This window comes from Mustela nigripes, chromosome 5 (assembly GCF_022355385.1).
Source record: "Mustela nigripes isolate SB6536 chromosome 5, MUSNIG.SB6536, whole genome shotgun sequence".
NCBI classification, from domain to species: Eukaryota; Metazoa; Chordata; class Mammalia; order Carnivora; family Mustelidae; genus Mustela; species Mustela nigripes.
Window position 1 is genome coordinate 96,760,338 of NC_081561.1, and position 20,054 is coordinate 96,780,391.

At 37.9% G+C, this 20,054-nt stretch overlaps 1 protein-coding gene across 2 annotated transcripts in view; it reads right to left on the reverse strand.

The window, feature by feature from the left end:
- Positions 1-4,303: 4,303 nt before the first annotated feature.
- LATS1 (large tumor suppressor kinase 1) overlaps positions 4,304-20,054 on the reverse strand; it is a 53,819-nt gene continuing 38,068 nt past the window's right edge. For both annotated transcript variants that reach the window (XM_059400930.1, XM_059400929.1), the window contains 4 exons: positions 17,759-18,341; positions 14,466-14,648; positions 14,155-14,261; positions 4,304-8,186 (listed from right to left, as the gene is read on the reverse strand). In XM_059400930.1, the coding sequence (XP_059256913.1) occupies positions 7,677-8,186; positions 14,155-14,261; positions 14,466-14,648; positions 17,759-18,341 (1,383 nt within the window). In that variant the 3' untranslated portion in view covers positions 4,304-7,676. The remainder of the gene's footprint in view (positions 8,187-14,154; positions 14,262-14,465; positions 14,649-17,758; positions 18,342-20,054) is intronic.

Below are 20,054 nucleotides of genomic sequence, written 5' to 3' on the forward strand. Positions count from 1 at the left end.
CACTCTCTTCACATTAGTTATTTCAGACTTTAACCACTTTCCTCAAGCCGCTACCCATTTCTGCCCTTTCAGCAAATCATGACGTCTCCACCCTAAGAGAAAATAGAAGCTATCAGATTGAAATTCCCTCAACTTGCTCCTTGTGGCAGAGACTGCCATCTGGCTACCAAATACTCATTTTCTTAGTAACAGAACCAAGCTTGATAAAATTGGGCCATCTGGAATAAGGACTACATTTCCAGACTCTCATGCATCTAGGTGTGGCCATGGATCTAACTTCTGGCCAGTGGAAGTGTTACATAGAACTTTCAGGAAGATACTTTAAAGGAGAGGTCCTGAAACTCTCCCTTACCCCCTTCTCACCATCCCCTCTTTCTACCACGTGAGAACAGGGAAAAGATGGGTGGAGTATAAGCAGCCGACAACTGATATAAGTCACCCTTAGGATATAAGCCATATGATGAAAGTAGCAGAATTGAACAGACGAGGTGCTGGCTGACTATGAGCAGCTGCCGTTCATACCTGCTGTGGACTGCCAACTCCAGATATTTTATGTCTAAGCAGTGATTGTTTTGGGTTTTATATGCAGCTAAATCTAATCACAATACTTTTACCCTCCAACTTACATATCTCTACTTCACACTTGCCCCCCCCTTTTTTTTTTAAGATTTTATTTATGACAGAGAGAGACAGGAAGATAGGGAACACAGCACAGGGAGCTGGAGAGGGAGAAGCAGGCTCCTCGCTGAGCAGGTAGCCGTATGGAGATCGATCCCCGGAGACTGGGATCATGACCCAAGTCAAAGGCTGATGCCCAATGACTGAGCCACCCAGGTGGCCCACCCCTTTGGTTTTTGTCTCCCACTTCAACGAAAGCATAGCTTCCTTTGTTTACACCCAAGTCTTCCACTTGAACCTAAAGATTTTTGCTTTTATTTCCACTTTATGTATTCATATGGTTCAAAATTCAAATGATACAAAAGGTTATATAGTGAGAAGTCTACTTTCTTGCCACCCTAGAAATCCAGTTCCCATCATTAGAGATAATCAATGACATCAAATTCATTAATTACCTTCCAGAGATATTATACATGCAATTAAATAATCCAATTGGTTCTTTCATGGGTTTTCTCAAATTCTGCCAGTTTGTCTTCAATCAAAGGACATTCCTTTTTGGTTCTTACAGCTTCTGTTTTCTTACTGGGACTTCCTATCTTAACATTTGCTATGAGAATATTTTTCTTTACTCCAGTCTCAATCTCCATCCTCTCCCTCCACCTTTGTTAATTTTTTTAAAAAGATATTTATTTATTTATTTATTTATTTATTTATTTATTTAGGGGTAGATGCAGGAGAGTCAGAGGATAAGCAAACTCCCCGCTGAGTTGAGAGCCAGTGTGGGGCTTGATTCCAGGATCCTGAGATCATGACCTGAGCTGAAGGCAGACACTTAACAGGAGCCACCCATGTGCCCCATCACTTTGCAGTTTAAGAGCCATTGTACTATCTTTGGCAATTCCTTATGTTGGAATAGGCTCTTGCAGTTGGTCTCCACTCCCCCCCCCCCACTGTTATATTCTTTTGAGACTAGGTCATATTTTTGTATTTATGTGTGTCAGGTAATTTGAAGTATATCCTTGATATTGGATATGTTATGTTATAGATACTTTGGTTTAAATCTGTGATGTATCTCTGGAGGTGCTGGTTTTGTTGTTAAACAGATAATTAACTTGGGCGCCTGGGTGGCTCAGTGGGTTAAGCCGCTGCCTTTGGCTCAGGTCATTATCTCAGGGTCCTGGGATCGAGTCCGGCATCGGCATCGGGCTCTCTGCTTGGCAGGGAGCCTGCTTCCTCCTCTCTCTCTCTCTGCCTGCCTCTCTGCCTACTTGTAATCTCTGTCAAATAAATAAATAAAATCTTAAAAAAAAAAAAGACAATTAACTTGATTTGATTTGCTTTCTGTTGAGCAGCACCTCAAATGCCAGTTTAATTCTTTTGTTCTTAGGATGCTTGGATTCTTCCCCACAGATATGTGGCAAATGATTCAGCTAGAGATTTGGGGCTTTCTCAGGCAAGATACCATGAAAATTAGATATTCATCCAGTGCCATTCCTCTCTTTCATGTGTTGACTTCCATCCAGATCTGCCTGTTCTTGGTTCTACTCAGTTATCTTTAGAAGTGGCTGTTTTTGTATTTTCCCCAGAATTTATAATAGTTCTATGGGGGTAAAGTCAGTCGTTTATGAGCTTACTTGGTCATAGTAGAAACAGAATCCAGTTATCTTTCAAGTAGGTCATTTGGATGCTAGTTTAGCTAATGAACTTAAAGGACCAGAATTAAATCAAATAGAAAGTTATTGCAGTGGGCGCTTGGGTGGCTCAGTTGGTTGAGTGACTGCCTTCAGCTCAGGTCCTGATCCTGGAGTCCTGGGATGAGTTCCACATTGGACTCCCTGCTCAGCAGGAAGTCTGCTTCTCCCGCTGACCTCTCTCCTCTCATGCTCTTTTTCTCTCAAATAAATAAATAAAATTTAAAATGAAAGTTATTGCAGTAATTCAGGCAAGAGCTGATGAGGGCCTCAACCATATTAGTAACAGTAGGGCTGAAGAAGATGAACTGAAGAAAAATGTACAAGGTAAAGTAACTGAGTTTCATGATTGGTTGCCTGGGAGATGATCAAAGTACAAAATGACCTCCTCTAACTGTTTTGCAAATCAGATTAAACAGTAATATAAATTCTATACTAATTAGGGTACAAGTTCAACAACAGTAAGAAATGGGGATTTGTACACACACACAGTTTTGCTTGTTTTCCTTTTCTCTAACATTCTACAATTTATTAGTCCAGCCTGGACAGACAGCCCCACACCACACTATCTTTCAGGTAATCAGGTTCCTTTTTTTTTTTTTTTTTTAAAGATTTTATTTATTTATGAGACAGAGAACACGAGCGGGGTGTGTTGGGGGGTTGTGGATGGAGAGGGACAAGCAAACTCCCTGCTGGAGCCCGAGGCAGGCCTCAATCACTAGACTCTGAGATCATGACCTGAGCTGTAGTCAGAAGTTTAACTGACTAAGCCACCCAGGCGCCTCAGGTAACTATGTTCTACTCCTTTTGTTGACCCACCACCCCTAAGGTGTTTTCCCTAGTTTTCATGGTCAGTATAAAGTCACTACTCTGTCCATGTTCCATCTGGTGGGGAAGAAGGAAAGAGCAAGTGGAGGGCAAGCGACATCAACTTTAAGTGTATATCATATACACTCCTATCCCAAGGGCCAAAACTTAGTCATGTGGCCATACCTAATTCAAGGGAATATGAGAAACATGGGCTCTAGCAGCACAGTCAAAATCTGGACAGGGATGGGGGCTCTATTCAGAAAAGAATGAGAGAATGGACGCTGGGAACAAGAACAGCCTATGTCATTGGTCAACCACTCTGGGCACTAAGGACTTTCTCACCACAGAACAAATTTAAAACTTCTTCATCGGTAAACAACTCAAAGTTCCACCCAGATTCTGAGTCCAGCAGTATGTTTAGAATTTCTGGATCTTAAGTAGGGAGAAGGAAAGACAAGATATTAGGGATGACAGTAACTGCCTATGTATCAGACATAAATTTGACATCTTTCCTCTACCCTTCACACACATAAGCAGATGCATTTTTTGTGTGTTGTGTGTGTTTGGCATAACAAAGTAGAGTCACAAGCATGCCAGATGTGGGCCTACAGTGTAGTATAATGAATCACGGGAATAATGCAACTTGCATCAGCTATACAACAGCCTCACGAAGACCAAATATAATTTTATAGGAAGTGCAAACAAGAGGATAAAGGAGATTAAGAATGATGGTAATGCTTGAAAAAGGAAAAAAAAATAAGACAAAACTAAAAATGTGTTCATCCGCGTAAAGTTGATTTAAGATGTAGCATCAGTATATGATAAAGGGTTGTAAATAAAGGAAAACAGATTAGCCAACAACCACCTATTTTAAAATTTTAAAGCAGACTCAAATGATATGAAATGAGTCTGATAATTAGAAAAGATTTAAATCTCTGCTAATCTAAAGGAAGCCTTTAACATGAAATAGTTACTGTACTTACGTTGGGCAAAATGAAAACATTTTACTGGGTTACACTAACTCTACTCAGTTTGCCTTAACCCTATTGTCATTAGTTATATATATTCTCATTCTAAAACATTGAATTTTTAATCATAAATTTTCTAAGAATAAACATTAAGATACACTTTTAAAAATGAAAATCAACATACATTAAGTGCCTTGATAGCTTTCCACACACAACTGAAAGATCTGAATTTTTTTTTATTATTATCCCAGCAAATATGACACTAGAGAAAATGGTTGGGAAAATACAAATAAAAGTCATTAAAAACACAGGCTGATTATTCATATCTACTACATTCAGAAGTATGCAAAACAATTTAGTTATATTGCAAAGCTGTAATTCCTTTTCCTAACAAAGCATTATTTTATAAAACTGTAGTGTTGTATTGATTCAATTTTAATACAAAATACTTATATACACAATACAATATAAAAGTAAACTGTGGGATAATGCCTTCCACAAAGGGATATATTAAGGCGCTTTACAAATATACTAATATGTTGACCCAAATTACCTTTTGCTTTAGATTAAAACAAACAGGCTAAATAAATGTTTCACTTTAAATACCAAAGGGATTTTTGTTTATTTTTGCTTATTAAAGAAAAATTTCTAAAGTACCTTAGGTAACAGCAGCAGCAATATCTAAAACTCTTCCCACTGTATTCTCTAATTTCTAACATATTATTAAGTCAGAATAAAACATTTCCACTCACAGTTTTGCACTTTGCAACAGCAGAAGGTAATAACTTTTTTAAAAAGTCAATCTCAAAGTGACTTCTTAGTCATACATTCTATAGTTCCTATTACAAATAAAGTAGAAAAGATACAGCAACAGGGCCTGCCTTGGAATGTCACCAGACAATACATAATAGTATCTACAATTACATAATTATAGAACACATTTCATAAATACTATTGATATACATAAAAAGGGGATAAGTATAAGAAAGACAGCAAGTTTTTTATTAAGTGGGAAAATTATCTGAAAAAGAAAACACGTGTAACCAATGTTTTCATTCTATTTCAATTGAAAGCATATAGGTTTTTTCATGTTGTTCTCATCTTTCTGGTCAGGAAACACCAGATTCTGTGCTAGAAGAACTGGATGTGGTTTGGGAATAAGAGAGCTAATAAGTATATCCAAATTGTTAAAAGTGCAGACAGCAAAGGCTTGTACACTGCTTTACATAAACAGAAAAAGTTTACGTTGTCAAAGAAAATTTTAAAAGAACACAGTAGTGTGTTGTAGTGTGAGCACAGAATTTGTAGTGTCAACACAGATTTTGTGGGGAGGGAAGGAGGGAGAGGAGACAGCACCTTAGTATTCCTATAACATAAAACAAACAGAATTGGTTTTGTACGGCACTGCATCACAATCCAGAAGTAAAAACAACCAAATGGAAATTTCAATAATCTGAGAAAACCCAAAGAGCCAGAGGGATATCTTAACATTTGAGTACTGAGCTAAAAATTCTTGAACTACTTTTTCTGGCATAGGATTTTATAGCACTAATCAAATGTTCCATGAAGTGGAGACTGCCAAATCATTCTGGTGCCCTTTCTTACAACTCTCTGATTAGAAGTCCTTCAGAAATATTCCTGTAGCAAGCCTGTAACAAGCCAAACATCTATTTCAGTGCTCTCAAGAGTATGTTTAAAATGTCTTCGTGCTGTACCAGCAAGAGAGAGGCATTCCTAAGGGTATCTTATCACATGGTACAGACTTTTTTCCATCACAAATTATCAGTGTTTACACAAGCTGTGTGAATCTGAGTACTAATCAGTAAATTTAGAGCAAAGTTCTTAGTTTAATATATCAGTGTTCTTCTAGGACAGAGGTCCGTAACCCAGTTTATGAAGTTTTCAACATGTCCAGAATTCCTAAGACTGCATGTAGCATTCTATATGTGTGTGTTGATTTGTATTTTTGGGGGAAGAGTCCCCACCTTTCACAAAAACCAAGGAACCCCAAAGACCCATGGTTTACAAGCTGAGCTCTGAGAGGGACACCCAGAGAAACATGGGAAGTTTGAGCTAGTAAGTCTTCATTGCCAGCCCCAATTCAAATAGAACAGCTTTGCCTTTAATTTTACTTACATATGTGAGACTTCCACTAGCTTTTTTTCCATTAGTTTGAAAATCCTAAAATTATGCCTCTTCTTATCCAGAAATAGAAAATTTTGATAAAACAATTCCCTATCAGTGGAACTTAAAGAAAAAGAAGTAAAATACAAATTTTACTAACGGCAGAATAGAGAGCCCTTTTCCCCTTCCTAAAAGAGAAGCTAAATGTATTTTGGTTTGAAACCATAAGAGTTCTTAAAACCTAAGCATGATATATAATAGGCATGCTGAAAAACACATTATTTAACCTTAAATTAAGTTAGGAGGATTTGAATTTTCTATTAAGACTACAATGTAATTTTTTCTAATTACTAAAGGCCACTCAATTAGGATTTAAATAATAATCTTTTCACCAGTTAATCTGCCCATAGGTAAAATATGGTCAAACAGCCAGATTTCCTTTTCCTTAACAGTCCATATATACAGCACTGTTCTGAAAGAGGAAACATATAACATTACTGATGACATAACCAAAACTGTCACTATACAGAAAAAGTACTTTTCTAGTGAGTACCCACAAATAATTTTTCTAATTAAAGTTTCATACGAAACTGAAATTAACCTGCTTAGGATGGTGGAAACTTTAAAAAAAATTGAAGGAAAAATACGAAGGATGCTAGCATTCAGTACTGTAAATTTTGACTTATGGCAAGTTTATTCCCTTTTAAAAACTAGAAGCAGCATTAAAAAAAATACCAGTATATAAAGAAAAATGGTAGTGCTCTGCTTCTTTTAAAGCCAGTAATTCTTGAGAAATAAATGCTAGAAGAGTAAATATTCCACAGAGGGGGAAAACAAACAAACAAACAAACCAGATAATCTGCATTATTTTTTCTTCTGATGAACATACTTATTTCAACCCTGTATTTCTCAGTTCTAAGATGTAAATTATCAGATTATCATTAGCCTAGGAACACTCTTCACCATAATGGCTTAATTTCTACAGCTTATTTGTACCAAAAACAAGGTTATGGGGGTTAAAAGAAGAACAAAACTCTGTGAATGTGGGATACATTTCATATTTGGTTAAAGCAAGATAAAACTAAAACTGTCTTTCAAAAAAATTTCAAAAACTCTGTTCTTTTTTTTAAATTATTTAGTGTATGTACATATAGATACCAAGCTTCTCCTTTTTAAACAAAGCACTATGTTTTTATTTTAAGTACTTTAAGTACCAAGAACTGACTATAATATTCAGCTCATAATTTACTTTTTTTATTATGATTTTTTCTAAATTACTGATTAAAAAGACTGGAATAAATTAACATTTTAAAAATTTTTTCCATAATTTAGGAACATAAGATATTGTACACAGAGCACTCATACACAGCTCTGCCACATTTGCATAATTTTACTCTCAGAGCCTCAAAAAACTCTGCGTTGGGTCTTTTTGCAAACCCTCATTTTACAACAATTATCTAGTGTGTTAAACATACACTAGATCACGGTTTTTGATCTCTGAGCCTGTGTGCTGATCATCTTCATCTGACTGTTGCTCTGAGCCTTGTGAATTAATATATTCATATTCAATAGGCTTTGGATAATTATACGGGTAACCATTGTCATCAAAAAACCTCCGAAAGGTAAATTCATAGAAAGCATGTTCAGGGTGCTTTCCATTTTTATACCATCCGTTGAGAGTGTCATTTACATTTTCTTCCTCATTATCATCACTCCATAACTTATCAGGATCAACAGGATCAAAATTTGATGTATCTGTTGGGTGTGTGATTTTAGGAATGTATGAAGCAGACTGCTGTCTCAGGTCACTGGAGAAATCAATTGTTTTAAAAAATGGATGTGCTTTTATTTCATCAGCCCCATTCTTGCCTAAGCGATCTTCTGGTCCTCGGCAAAGTTTAATAATAAGATCAGATGCTTCAGGACTCAGTTTAGCTTGAGGTGGAATGTGAAGAGATGTTTGCCAGTTGATAACCTTTAAAGAGGATTTTTAGAAATTAGGAGGGAAGAGATAAATAAGAAAAACAAAAATTTCCCCCAAGTTGTATACCAAAAAGTTTTACCAGACTATTTGCATTTTTAAAAATAAATCGTATTGTATTTCACCTTCCTTACCTTTAATCATGAATGAATCAATCAGTGGTGGGAAATAACCTTTCTTCCCATTCTCTCCTCTCGACGCAATTTATACTCACATTATAAGACTCATCACTGTAAGTTTATTTATTTATTTATTTATTTATTTATTTTTTCATCACTGTAAGTTTAACTCCGCTGTAAAGCTCTTCTACTTATGGCAAAAATGATTATTTCTACTCTGCCTCCCATTCTATGTTACTGGTATCATAGTATTCCTACTACTTTGTGATACGTATTTATGACTGTGTCCTTCTACCAGAGTTAAAGTTCCGTAAGGCTATAGACCATGTTTTGTCTTTGTATTTCTCAGTGCTTGGCAAGTTGCCTGGCACATAATTTATAGATGTTCAATAAATATTTATTCTGGGGATGCCTGGGTCGCTCAGATGGTTGCCTTCAGCTCAGGTCATGATCCTGGAATCCTAGGATTGAGCTTCACATCAGGCTCCCTGCTCAGCAGGGAGCCTGCTTCTCCCTTTCCCTCTGCGTATCCCCCTGCTTGTGCTCTCTCTGCCTCTCTAAGTGAATAAATAAAATCTTGTTTAAAAAGATTTTATTTATTTGAGAGAGAGAGAGAGAGCATAAGAGGAGAGAGGTCAGCAGGAGAGCCTGATGTGGGACTTGATCCCAGGACTCCAGGATCATGACCTGAGCCGAAGGCAGTTGCTTAACCAACTGAGCCACCCAGGTGCCCGAATAAATAAAATCTTTAAAAAGAATGTTCTGGCTTTGAATAAAACAGAATGAGGGAGAGCGGGAGGGAGGAAGGAAAGAAAGAGAAGAAAGAGTAAGAGAAAGAAGGTAGTAGGTAATGAAGAAGTATTTGTTACTATTGAGTTTTGAAAATTCTTTTTATAGTCTAGAGACAAGCCCTTTGTGGGAAATGTGATCTGCAAATACGTTCTCCCAAGCTGTAGCTTATCCTCATTGTCTTGATTGTGTTTTGTTTAGTTTTTAAAGACTTTATTTATTTATTTATTTGAGAAAGGGCACACATGACCATGCACATGCATGCCTGGCAGGGGAGGTGGGCGGGAAGAGGAGAGAAAAGGGGAAAGAATTTCCATCAGATTCTGTGCTGAGATTGGAGCCTGATACCAAGCTTGATCCTGAGGATCATGACCTGAGCTGAAACCAAGAATCAGACGCTCAACTGAGCTACCTAGGCACCCTTGACTGTGTGTTCTGTATACTACAAGTTTTATTAAAGTTTTGATGAATTCCAATTTCTCAACTTTTTCTTTTTCTTTTTTTTTTTTTAAAGATTTTATTTATTTATTTGACAGAGATCACAAGTAGGCAGAGAGGCAGGCAGAGAGAGAGAGGGGGAAGCAGGCTCCCTGCTGAGCAGAGAGCCCTATGCGGGACTCCCTGCTGAGCAGAGAGCCCGATGCGGGACTCGATCCCAGAACCCTGAGATCATGACCTGAGCCAAAGGCAGCGGCTTAACCCACTGAGCCACCCAGGCGCCCCTCTCAACTTTTTCTTGTATGGATCATGAATTTGGTGTCATTTCTTTTCTTTTCTCTCTCTCTTTTTTTTTTTGATGGACGGAGATCATAAGCAGGCAGAGAGGCAGGTAGAGAGAGAGGAGGAAGCAGGCTCCCCACTGTGCAGAGAGCCTGATGCAGGGCTCGATCCCAGGACCCCGAGACCATGACCTGAGCCGAAGGCAGAGGCTTTAACCCACTGAGCCACACAGGTGCCCCTTGGTGTCATTTCTAAGTATTCTTTTCCTAACCCCAGGCCATAAAGATTTTCATCTATGTTTTCTTCTAAAATATAGCTTTACATTTGATCTCTAGATCAATGATCCATTTTGAGTTAATCTTTGTGTAAGGATGAGGTTTACATTGAGTTTTAGTACTCTGTATATGGCTGACCAATTTTTATTGTATCATTTATTGAAATACTATTCCTTCTCCACCTGCACCTTTGTCAAAAATCAAATGGTCATATTTGGGCGATTCTATTTCTCCATTCTCTATCCTATTCCACGGATTTATATTTGTGTCCTTCTGCCAATATTACCCTGTCTGGATTACTGTAACCTCACAGTAAGGTTTTTTTTTTTTAAGATTTTATTTATTTATTCAACAGACAGAGATCACAAGTAGGCAGAGAGGCAGGCAGAGAGAGAGGGGGAAGCAGGCTCCCCACTGTGCACAAAGCCCGATGCAGGGCTCGAGCCCAGGACCCTGAGACCATGACCTGAGCTGAAGGCAGAGGCTTTAACCCACTCAGCCACCCAGGCGCCCCTGTAACCTCACAGTAAGTCTTAAAATCAAGTAGTTGATTCTTCTTTCTTCTTATTTTCTATTTAAATAAATATTAAATAATAATATTACATAAATATTAATATTACATAATAAATATTTATTTTTAAGTAGGTTCCATGTCCAGTGTGGAACCCAATTTGGGGGCTTGAACTCACAACCTTGAGATCAAGACCTGAGCTGAGATCAAGAGTCAGACGCTTAACTGAGTCATCGAGGCAGCCCCTTTGTTCTTCTTCTAAAAATCAGTTTTCATTATTCTAATTCCTTTGTCCACCATATAAATTATAAAATTGGCTCATCTATATCTACAAAAATTAGAAGAGAATTAAATCTATAGATGATTTATTTTGGAGATAAGTGATAGCTTTACTATGTTGTCCTTCAATCTATCAACATGGCACATGTCTGTATTTATGAAGACCTTTCTTGATTTTCTTTCATCAGAGTTTGTAGCTTTCAGCATACAAATCTTACTCATGTTTTATTAAATTTATACCTACATATTTCAATTTGGGGCATTTTCTATAAATGTTACAGCTTTTAAATTTCAGTTTCTAGTCATGTATTGCTTGAATATAGAAATATAATAGATTTGTATGTATTATACCCTTATATCCTACAACCCTGCTAAATTCCCTTAGTAGTTCTAAGGGTTTTTTTCATAAATTCCCTAGGATTTTCTTTTTCTTTCTTTTTTTGTTTTTTAAAGATTTTATTTATTTATTTTGACAGAGAGAGCACAAGCCCCAAGGATATCTGTTCTTACCAGTCTTATTAAGCATAGTTCTGGAAGTCTTAGCCAGTGTAATATAGCAACAAAAGAATTAAAAGGCGTACAGATTATACAGAAAGAAAAACTTCCCCTATTCAGAGATGTCAACATCATTTTCTATGTAGAAAATCCCAGGGAGGGGTGTCTGGGTGGCTCAGTGGATTAAAGCCTCTGCGTTCAGCTCAAGTAATGATCTCAGGGTCCTGGGATCAAGCCCCGCATCAGGCTCTCTGCTCGGAAGGGAGCCTGCTTCCCACCGCCCACCCCCCCGCCTGTCTCTCTGCCTACTTGTGATCTCTGTCTGTGAAATAAATAAATAGAATCTTTAAAAAATAAAAAAAGTCCAAGGGAGGGGGCATCTGGGTGGCTCAGTTGGCTAAGCATCTGCCTTCAGCTCAGGGCATGATCCAAGGGTCTTGGGACTGAGCCTGTATCAAACTCCCTGCTCTGCAGTGAGTCTGCTTCTCCCTCTCCCTGCTGCTCCCCCTGCTTGTGCTTGCTCTCACTCTAATAAGTGGGTAAAATCTTAAAACAAAACCAAAAAAACCACAGCTATCCTTTCCTTGTTCTTTTATTTTTTTTAAGTTTTTAATTTATTTATTTTAGAGAGAGAGGAGGAGTGCAGGGGTAGGGGGAGACAGAATCTGAAGCAGACACCATGCTGAGCATGGAGCCCAATGTGGGGCTTGATCCCAGGGCCTGATATCATGATCTGAGCCGAAACCAAAAATCAGATGCTTAACTGACGGTGCCACCCAAATGCCCCATCCTTGTTCTTGATTTTAAGGAGAAAGCATTCAATTTTTATAGACACACACACACATTTTTATATATGTATATATATGCATATATATGTGTAAATATATGTGTATATATATGCATTATATATATATTAAAAAGAAGGTAAAATGAAGACACTTTCAGACAAACTAATCGGAACTAAACCTGAGGGAATGCATTACTGAGAGGCCTATACTAAACGAAATCTAGGAGTGTCTGGTGGCTCAGTTGGTTAGGCTACCAACTCTTGATTTCGACTCAGGTCATGATCTCAGGGTCTTGGGACTGAGCCCTGTGCTGGGCTCCAGGCTCAGCACCGAAGTCTGCTTGGGATTCTCTCTGCAACTCCACCCCCACCCCTTGCCCCCAGTTCATACTCTCTCTCTAAAATAAACAGGGGCACCTGGGTGGCTCAACTGATTGGGCATATGTCTTTGGCTCAGGTCATGATTCCAGGGTCCTGGGATTGAGCCATACATCAGCCTTCCCTGCTCAACAGGGAGTCTGCTTCTCCCTGTTCCTCTTCCCAACCGCCACTCATGCTCTCTAATTAATAAAATCCTAAAAAAACAAAACAAAACAAAACAAAACAAAAAAACTTTAAATAAAAGAAAAAATCTCGGGGTGCCTGGGTGGCTCAGTGGTTTGGGCTGCTGCCTTCGGCTCGGGTCATGATCTCAGGGTCCTGGGATCGAGCCCCGCATCGGGCTCTCTGCTCCGCAGGAAGCCTGCTTCCCTCTTTCTCTCTCTCTCTCCCTGCCTCTCTGCCTACTTGTGATCTCTGTCTGTCAAATAAATAAAGAAAATCTTTAAAAAAAAACAAAAAAGAAAAAAAAATCTAAAGCAAGTTATTTTTATTTTATCTCATCTTATTTATTTTTACGTAGGCTTCACACCCAGCCTGAGCCCAATGTGGGCTCAAACCACAACCCTGAGATTGAGACCTGAGCTGATACCAAGAGCTGGACACTTAACCAATAGATACTCAGTGCCCCCAGAAGTTTTAAATGCAATGAAAGAAGTAGTTACAACTTAGGGGGAGGCATCTTAGAAGACATAACTTCAAGATACTCAAAGAATGGGGGGCGCCTTGGTGGCTCAGTGGGTTAAGCCTCTGCCTTTGGCTCAGGTCATGATCCTGGGGTCCTGGGATTGAGCCCCGCATTGGGCTCTCTGCTCAGCAGGGAGCCTGCTTCCCTTCCTCTCTCTCTGCCTGCCTCTCTGACTACTTGTGATCTCTGTCAATAAATAAATAAAAATCTTTATTAAAAAAAAAAAAAAGATACTCAAAGAATGGTTAAGAATGAGTTCGTTTAGGAATTAACTAGGTTTAAAGTGGGAACGTTGTGGAATATGGGAAAGAAAGGAAGAGGACATTCCAGACAGAGGGAATGGTATGGACAAAGGAAAAGAGGGCAAATCTGGATTTTGATCCATGGACATGGGAACCACTGAAGGATTTATAATGGGTTGTTTATAATCCAAATTGAGGACAACTTCATATTGAAGTGCCAGAGGTAATTTCAAGTGAAGATACATACTTTGTTTGTAGTTTGGGGGTAGAATGTCCATGGAAGGAAACAAAGCCAGGAGCCAGAAGGTGACAAAAAATAATTTAGAATAAATTTGCAAACAGTACTAAAGACTTCCAGGAGAAGCAGTGAGGGGGAATATAACAACATGAAAACAGTGGGATGATGCAGATTAGAGTTCACCTGTGGAATTTTTTCGTGGCTTCCTATAACCTTACACGTTCATTTTTTTTTAAACGACTCTACCCCAATGGGGGCTTGAACTCACAAACTCATGACCCCAAGTTCAAGAGTCACATCCTCTATCAACCCAGCCAGCCAGCAGCCCCCTTACAAGCTCATTCTTAAATTCCAGATTAAGATGTTCTAAGTAGAGGACTGCTAAAGGTCTGGGATATAGGGACTTTGTGACAATTCTTTGGTACAGATTCTATATCTTACCTTCATTTGTGTTTCTAATGGTGTTTGTGCCAAGAAAGGAGGCTGTCCCACCAACATTTCAAAAAGAATTACACCAACACTCCACCAGTCACATAACTGTGTATAGCCTAAAATAAGATACCAAAGTTATAGTCATTCATAAACCTCCTAAAAAATGCTCAGAATACAATCAAAATTAATAGTAAATCACCAACTTATGATGTAGAAATTAATATTTTTATTATAAACCTGAAAAATAAGCCACATGCTAATTATTTTAAGATTCAGCTGGTCTAAAGGGCTACTGAGATATTATGAAACTAATTTTTTACCTGTTCGTAACAACACTTCAGGTGCAATGTAATTGGGAGTCCCAACCAATGAATGTGCAAGACATCGCTGGTGCTGGCGTGCCGCTCGCCGCTCTAGTGGCTTCAATCTATCTCCACATCGACAGTTAGAGGGGTCACCCCATTCATTACTGAAATCCATACTATCCTGCCGTGGATGGTCACCTGTGTAGTAAATAGGTAAGTAAATAAAAACAAGAGTGTAGCAAAACAAGAACAAGAGTGTATGAAAAGCCTGTTTAATCTTTTAACATCAAGGCTTAGAGTTAACGACACTCTTTTCTTGCAACAAACTAAGACACAATGTATGCCATATCACTGATGATATTTATTACTGACTAGAGCCTGTGCTCTAAAATAGCAACAGGACAGGCTTTATTTTTATTTATTTATTTATTTATTTTTAAAAGATTTTATTTATTTATTTGACAGACAGAGATCACAAGTAGGCAGAGAGGCAGACAGAGAGAGAGAGAGAGGGAAGCAGGCTTCCTGCGGAGCAGAGAGCCCGATGCGGGGCTCGATCCCAGGACCCTGAGATCATGACCCGAGCCGAAGGCAGCAGCCCAAACCACTGAGCCACCCAGACGCCCCAACAGGACAGGTTTTAAGCTAAGAAAAATTAGCATAAGATTCAGTAATTTACTCAATGTTAAATGATGATAATGAAAATCATGAGTAGGCAGGAGCAGTAATCTGTTATTCAGATTGCTCCCCACTACTAACCTGAACAAAGTCTCAAACAAATTATATGAGTGTTTCATTCACTTAACAAATGATAATGATAAATAAGAAAGACCGGGTTCTTCTCTCAGGTAGCTTCTTTGCATGGGACAAACACAACAGATACATATATAAGAAACAGAGTGATGCATCCCATTCGGAGAATCAAGATGGAATGATATGACACATGTACCAGGGTGGCTCAGGAAGACTGAGATGACATTTGTAAAAAAACAAAAAAGACTCAACCATTTGAAAACCAGGACAAGTAACAGAGAAACCAGAACAGTAACAGAGAAAAAACCAGTACAATTAGTAAAGGACAGAATGGTAGACAACAGAGTAGAAGCCAGTGTACCTGGGTTTTACGAGCAAAAGAAATTATTTGCCTTTTACTCCAAATACAGTGGAAAGATATTGGGAGTTTGAAGGAAGAGAATGACAAGATCTGATTTATGTTTTAAAAAGGACACTAACAACTGTGTAGAGAATAGAGTATAGGAAGGACAAGTATAAAGAAACCAATTCAGAGGCTATTGCAGTTAAGCTTGGACTATGATGGTAACAGTGGAGATAGAGAAAAGTGAATAGATCAAGGTATTTTTAGAGGTGGAATAAGCAGGATATATTGATGGATTGGATATAAAGGGTGTGGAAGAAAAAGAATCAAGGACAACTAAGTGCGTGGTGGTAATACAATTTACTAAAATGGGTAAAACTGGAGAGGGAGAAATCAAGAGTTATTTACTGGTAATGTTAAGTTTGAAAGCCCTATTAGAAATACACACGCGGTGCCTAAGTGGCTCAGCTGAGTATCTGATTCTTGGTTCAGGCTTAGGTCATGATCTCAGGGTCCTGGGATCACACCCTGCATTGAGCTCCCTGCTTAGCACGGCATCTGCTGGAGCTTCTCTCCCTGTACCCCTCCCCACACTTGTGCACTCCTTCTCTAAAATAAATAAATAAATCTTACACACATGAACGAAAGGAAGAGGCTATTTCTATTTATTTATTTATTATTATTATTATTATTAAAGATTTTGTTTATTTGACAGAGATCACAAGCAGGCAGAGAGAGGAGGAAGCAGGCTCTCCGCTGAGCTGAGAGCCCGATGCGGGGCTCAATCCCAGGACCCTGGGGTCATGACCTGAGCCGAAGGCAGAGGCCTTAACCCACTGAGCCACCCAGGCACCCCGGGAGAGGCTATTTCTAAAGAGAAATCTGGAAGTTACTGATATGAGATGGCATTTAAAGCCATGACTTGATGAAATTACCTAGAAAAATATATCTGAAATTACCCTAACTGTAACAATCATCGGGGATGTTTGATTAAAATACAATTTCTTGGGGTGCCTGGCTGGCTCAGTTGGTAGACCATACAACTCAGGGTTGTGAGTTTAAGCCCCATGTGGGGCGTGGAGCCTACTTAAAAAAATAAAAAGCAAACTTTAAAAAAAAATTTATTATTTCTCCTCTCCAGTGAGTATTTTCAATCAGAAGACTGGAATAGAGCCTAAGAATCATATTTTTAAGAAAAACTCCAAGTAATTCAGGTGAATCTGGGGAGACAGGTTCAGGTGTCTCAGTTCTATCCATTTAATGTCAATTTACTGTGTTCACTTAAGCACAGAGGGCAAGACTTATCTCAGAAGATTGCTGTGACCCTGAAGTTAGAATGTATGCAAACAACCTAGTCATGGTAAGATACAAGAGTCGTTAGCTCGACTTAAACTTCCATTAGTGCTTTGAAGGGATCTTGGTGAGGCATTGTGGTGTAAAAGAAATAACATGGGCCCTGTAATCAGACAAACCTGGGTTCAAAGCCTAGCCCTTACTACTTCTTTTCTGTCTGACCTTGGGCAAGTTACTTAATCTAAATAAGCCTCAGTTTCTTTATCCTGTGTCACAGTGATATTGTGTATATAAAGTGTTTAAATAAGTTGTGTGACAGTTGTATAATGGAATCCTAAATAATAGTGAAAACAGAAGTTATATGCAGTAACACAGATCAACCTCAAACATATAAAGGAAGTGAACACAGAAGAATACATATAGAATGATTACATGTAAATAAAGGTGCAAGAGTAGACAAAATGAAATAACAGTGTTTAGGGTTACAGACATATGTGGAAAAAGTATAGAGAAAAGGAAACTGATTACAGAGTTCTGAAATACTGGTTAACCCTGTGGAGGAGAAAAGGGGAAGTGATCGTTTATGGGCTTCAAAAATACTGATAACCTGGTTTCTAAGCTGAATGGCAGGTATGGGGCTTTATTTCAAAATTATTTTTAAAACGTTATTTGTTTGGCATATTTCAAATTAACAAAATATATGGATTAACTCAAAAATATTAATGGTATTTAGAAATAACTGACTCTAACATATTCTTTCATTTTATAAGTCTAGGTGTCTAAAGGATTCACTCACATTTATCCAACAGACAAGACCTGAAACCAGGACTTCTGGCTTTTACCCAGTGATAATACCATCTTATATTTTATTGCATTAATAAATCATATTAGCATATATAAATTTTATGATTTTACTCACCACTCTGATAGTACTTAGAATCATGTGTCCATCTGAAGCCAGTGCAGAGGCCGAAGTCCGTCAATTTAATATGACCATCACGATCAATCAAAATATTATCAGGTTTAATATCTCTATGAATAAAACCCATTTTATGAACACTTTCGACTGCACAGGTAAGCTCTGCTATGTAGAATCGTGCCAGATTTTCTGGAAAGATGCCCATTCTAATTAATAGGCTCATCATATCACCCCCAGGAATATAGTCCATTACAAAATATAAATTGTCCTTATCTTGGAATGAGTAATACAGACGAACTACCCATTCATTGTCAGCTTCAGCCAGGATATCCCGCTCAGCTTTAACATGAGCAACTTGATTTCGAAGCAGAACGTCTTTCTTTCGGAGAGTTTTTGTTGCATACAAAGCCTTAGTATCTACTTTTCTTGCTAGACAGACTTCACCAAATGCTCCTATTCCTAGTGTCTTTATCTTCACAAACATAGACTTGTCCATTTTAGCCCTCTTTAGACGGATGTAATTAGACTCTTTTTGGCAAAGCATCTTTCTCATTTGATCCTGTGCATCTTGAGATAATCCAACCTAGGTAAATAAACTAAAGGTTAAATAAGGAATTACCTTCTACACCAAACAGTACAAAATAGTTTGGAAAAAATTCAGGCATATAAGGTTAAATGCATAATAATTTTTAATAAAGCATGTTAGGAATCTAGAATATACTTCAAGGAAAATTAATTATCAAAAGTGCAGCTTAAGGGACAGTTAACAGGATATACAAAGGTGAGTATATATGCAGATTCTGCTGTGGAGAGCAAGAAGATGATACCAACAATCAGCTTTCCAACTGCTTTCTAATGCAGCCCCCAAAAAGTTCCCAATGTGCAATAACCAAACATCTGTTAACATGCATCCTCATCTATCTCTCCATGCATATTCATCCCAAATTATGTGATTAGACTGCCTTCATTTTATGCTTCTCTTGTGAATGCCTAGGATTAGTGTTCCTATTTTACTTTTCATGGAAAAAAAAAAAAAACAACCTCTTTCCGTCCAGATTCATTTGTTCTAAAAAAAAATTGATGTATTAAGAACAAAAGAATGTCTTCTTTAACCTAACCACTCATTAATAGTCCATCTTTTTTTTTCTTTAAAAGATTTTATTTATTTGACACAGAGAGAGAGACAGCGAGAGAGGGAATATAAGCAGCGAGGAGTGGGGGAGGGAGAAGCAGGCTTCCCTCTGGGCAGGGAGCCCGATGTGGGGCACGATCCCAGGACTCTGGGATCATGACCTGAGCTGAAGGCAGACACTTAACAACTGAGCCACCCAGGTGTCCCAATAGTCCATCTTTCCTTTCATCTTTCTTATATTTTTCTCAGGCATTAGAATGAGAGTAGGACTCACAGCCACCACTAATACAAAATGCAAAGACCTTCTCCTACCTTATTTAAACAGGACAACTTGTTTGATTAAGAGGTATCTTTTCAGGCACTTTGGAACATTTCAAAGAATAGTCAATGTGACTTATGAAGATACCAGATTAAATGCAGATTAAAAACAAAAGCCAACTTATGAGTAGACATGGACTACCTGTATTTAGAAGGAAGTTTATTTTTGTCTAGTTCAATAAAGAATTAAAGGGTTTAAAAAGAAAAGGAATTAAAGAAGTAGAGTCTATTCTAGAAATGCAAGCCTAATTAGAATATAGCAACCTCATGCTTCTGTTAGGATGCGCATTTGCATGCAAAAATTTTTTTAAAAGGGTGGCATGCCAGACTTAAAACTGTTTCTCTTAAAATCTTACTTGCCTACACAGTAATGGAGGCTACAGAAGTCAGCAAAGCTTCCAACACCATAAAAGTTTAAATCAGCTATTAGTGAAAGTAAAGAGGAAAAAGGAAAAATAAACTAAGAAAATACATACAGACAGACTTTAGTAAGAAATCCTAAGAGCTAAAATATGGATAAGTCATACAAATTATCATGGTATTTCTCATCTAAGAAAGCTCAATTTATAACAGGAATAACATAACTATAAAATTAGATTAAGTAAAATTATCTTAAAAAAATAGCTCTCAAGTTATGTGAGTAAGTTTCATCACAAATTTAAGCCTCCCAGACTCTGAATGATAGATATATGACTGTGAATCAACCTCTGAACTGTAAACATGTGACAAATATATTAACAATAATAGTACCACCATAATATCTAGTGAAGATATGTATATATATGAGAATCACAACACAGATTCATCTGAAATGAGTGAGCACTAATTCTGGTCTCCTTTTAGTAG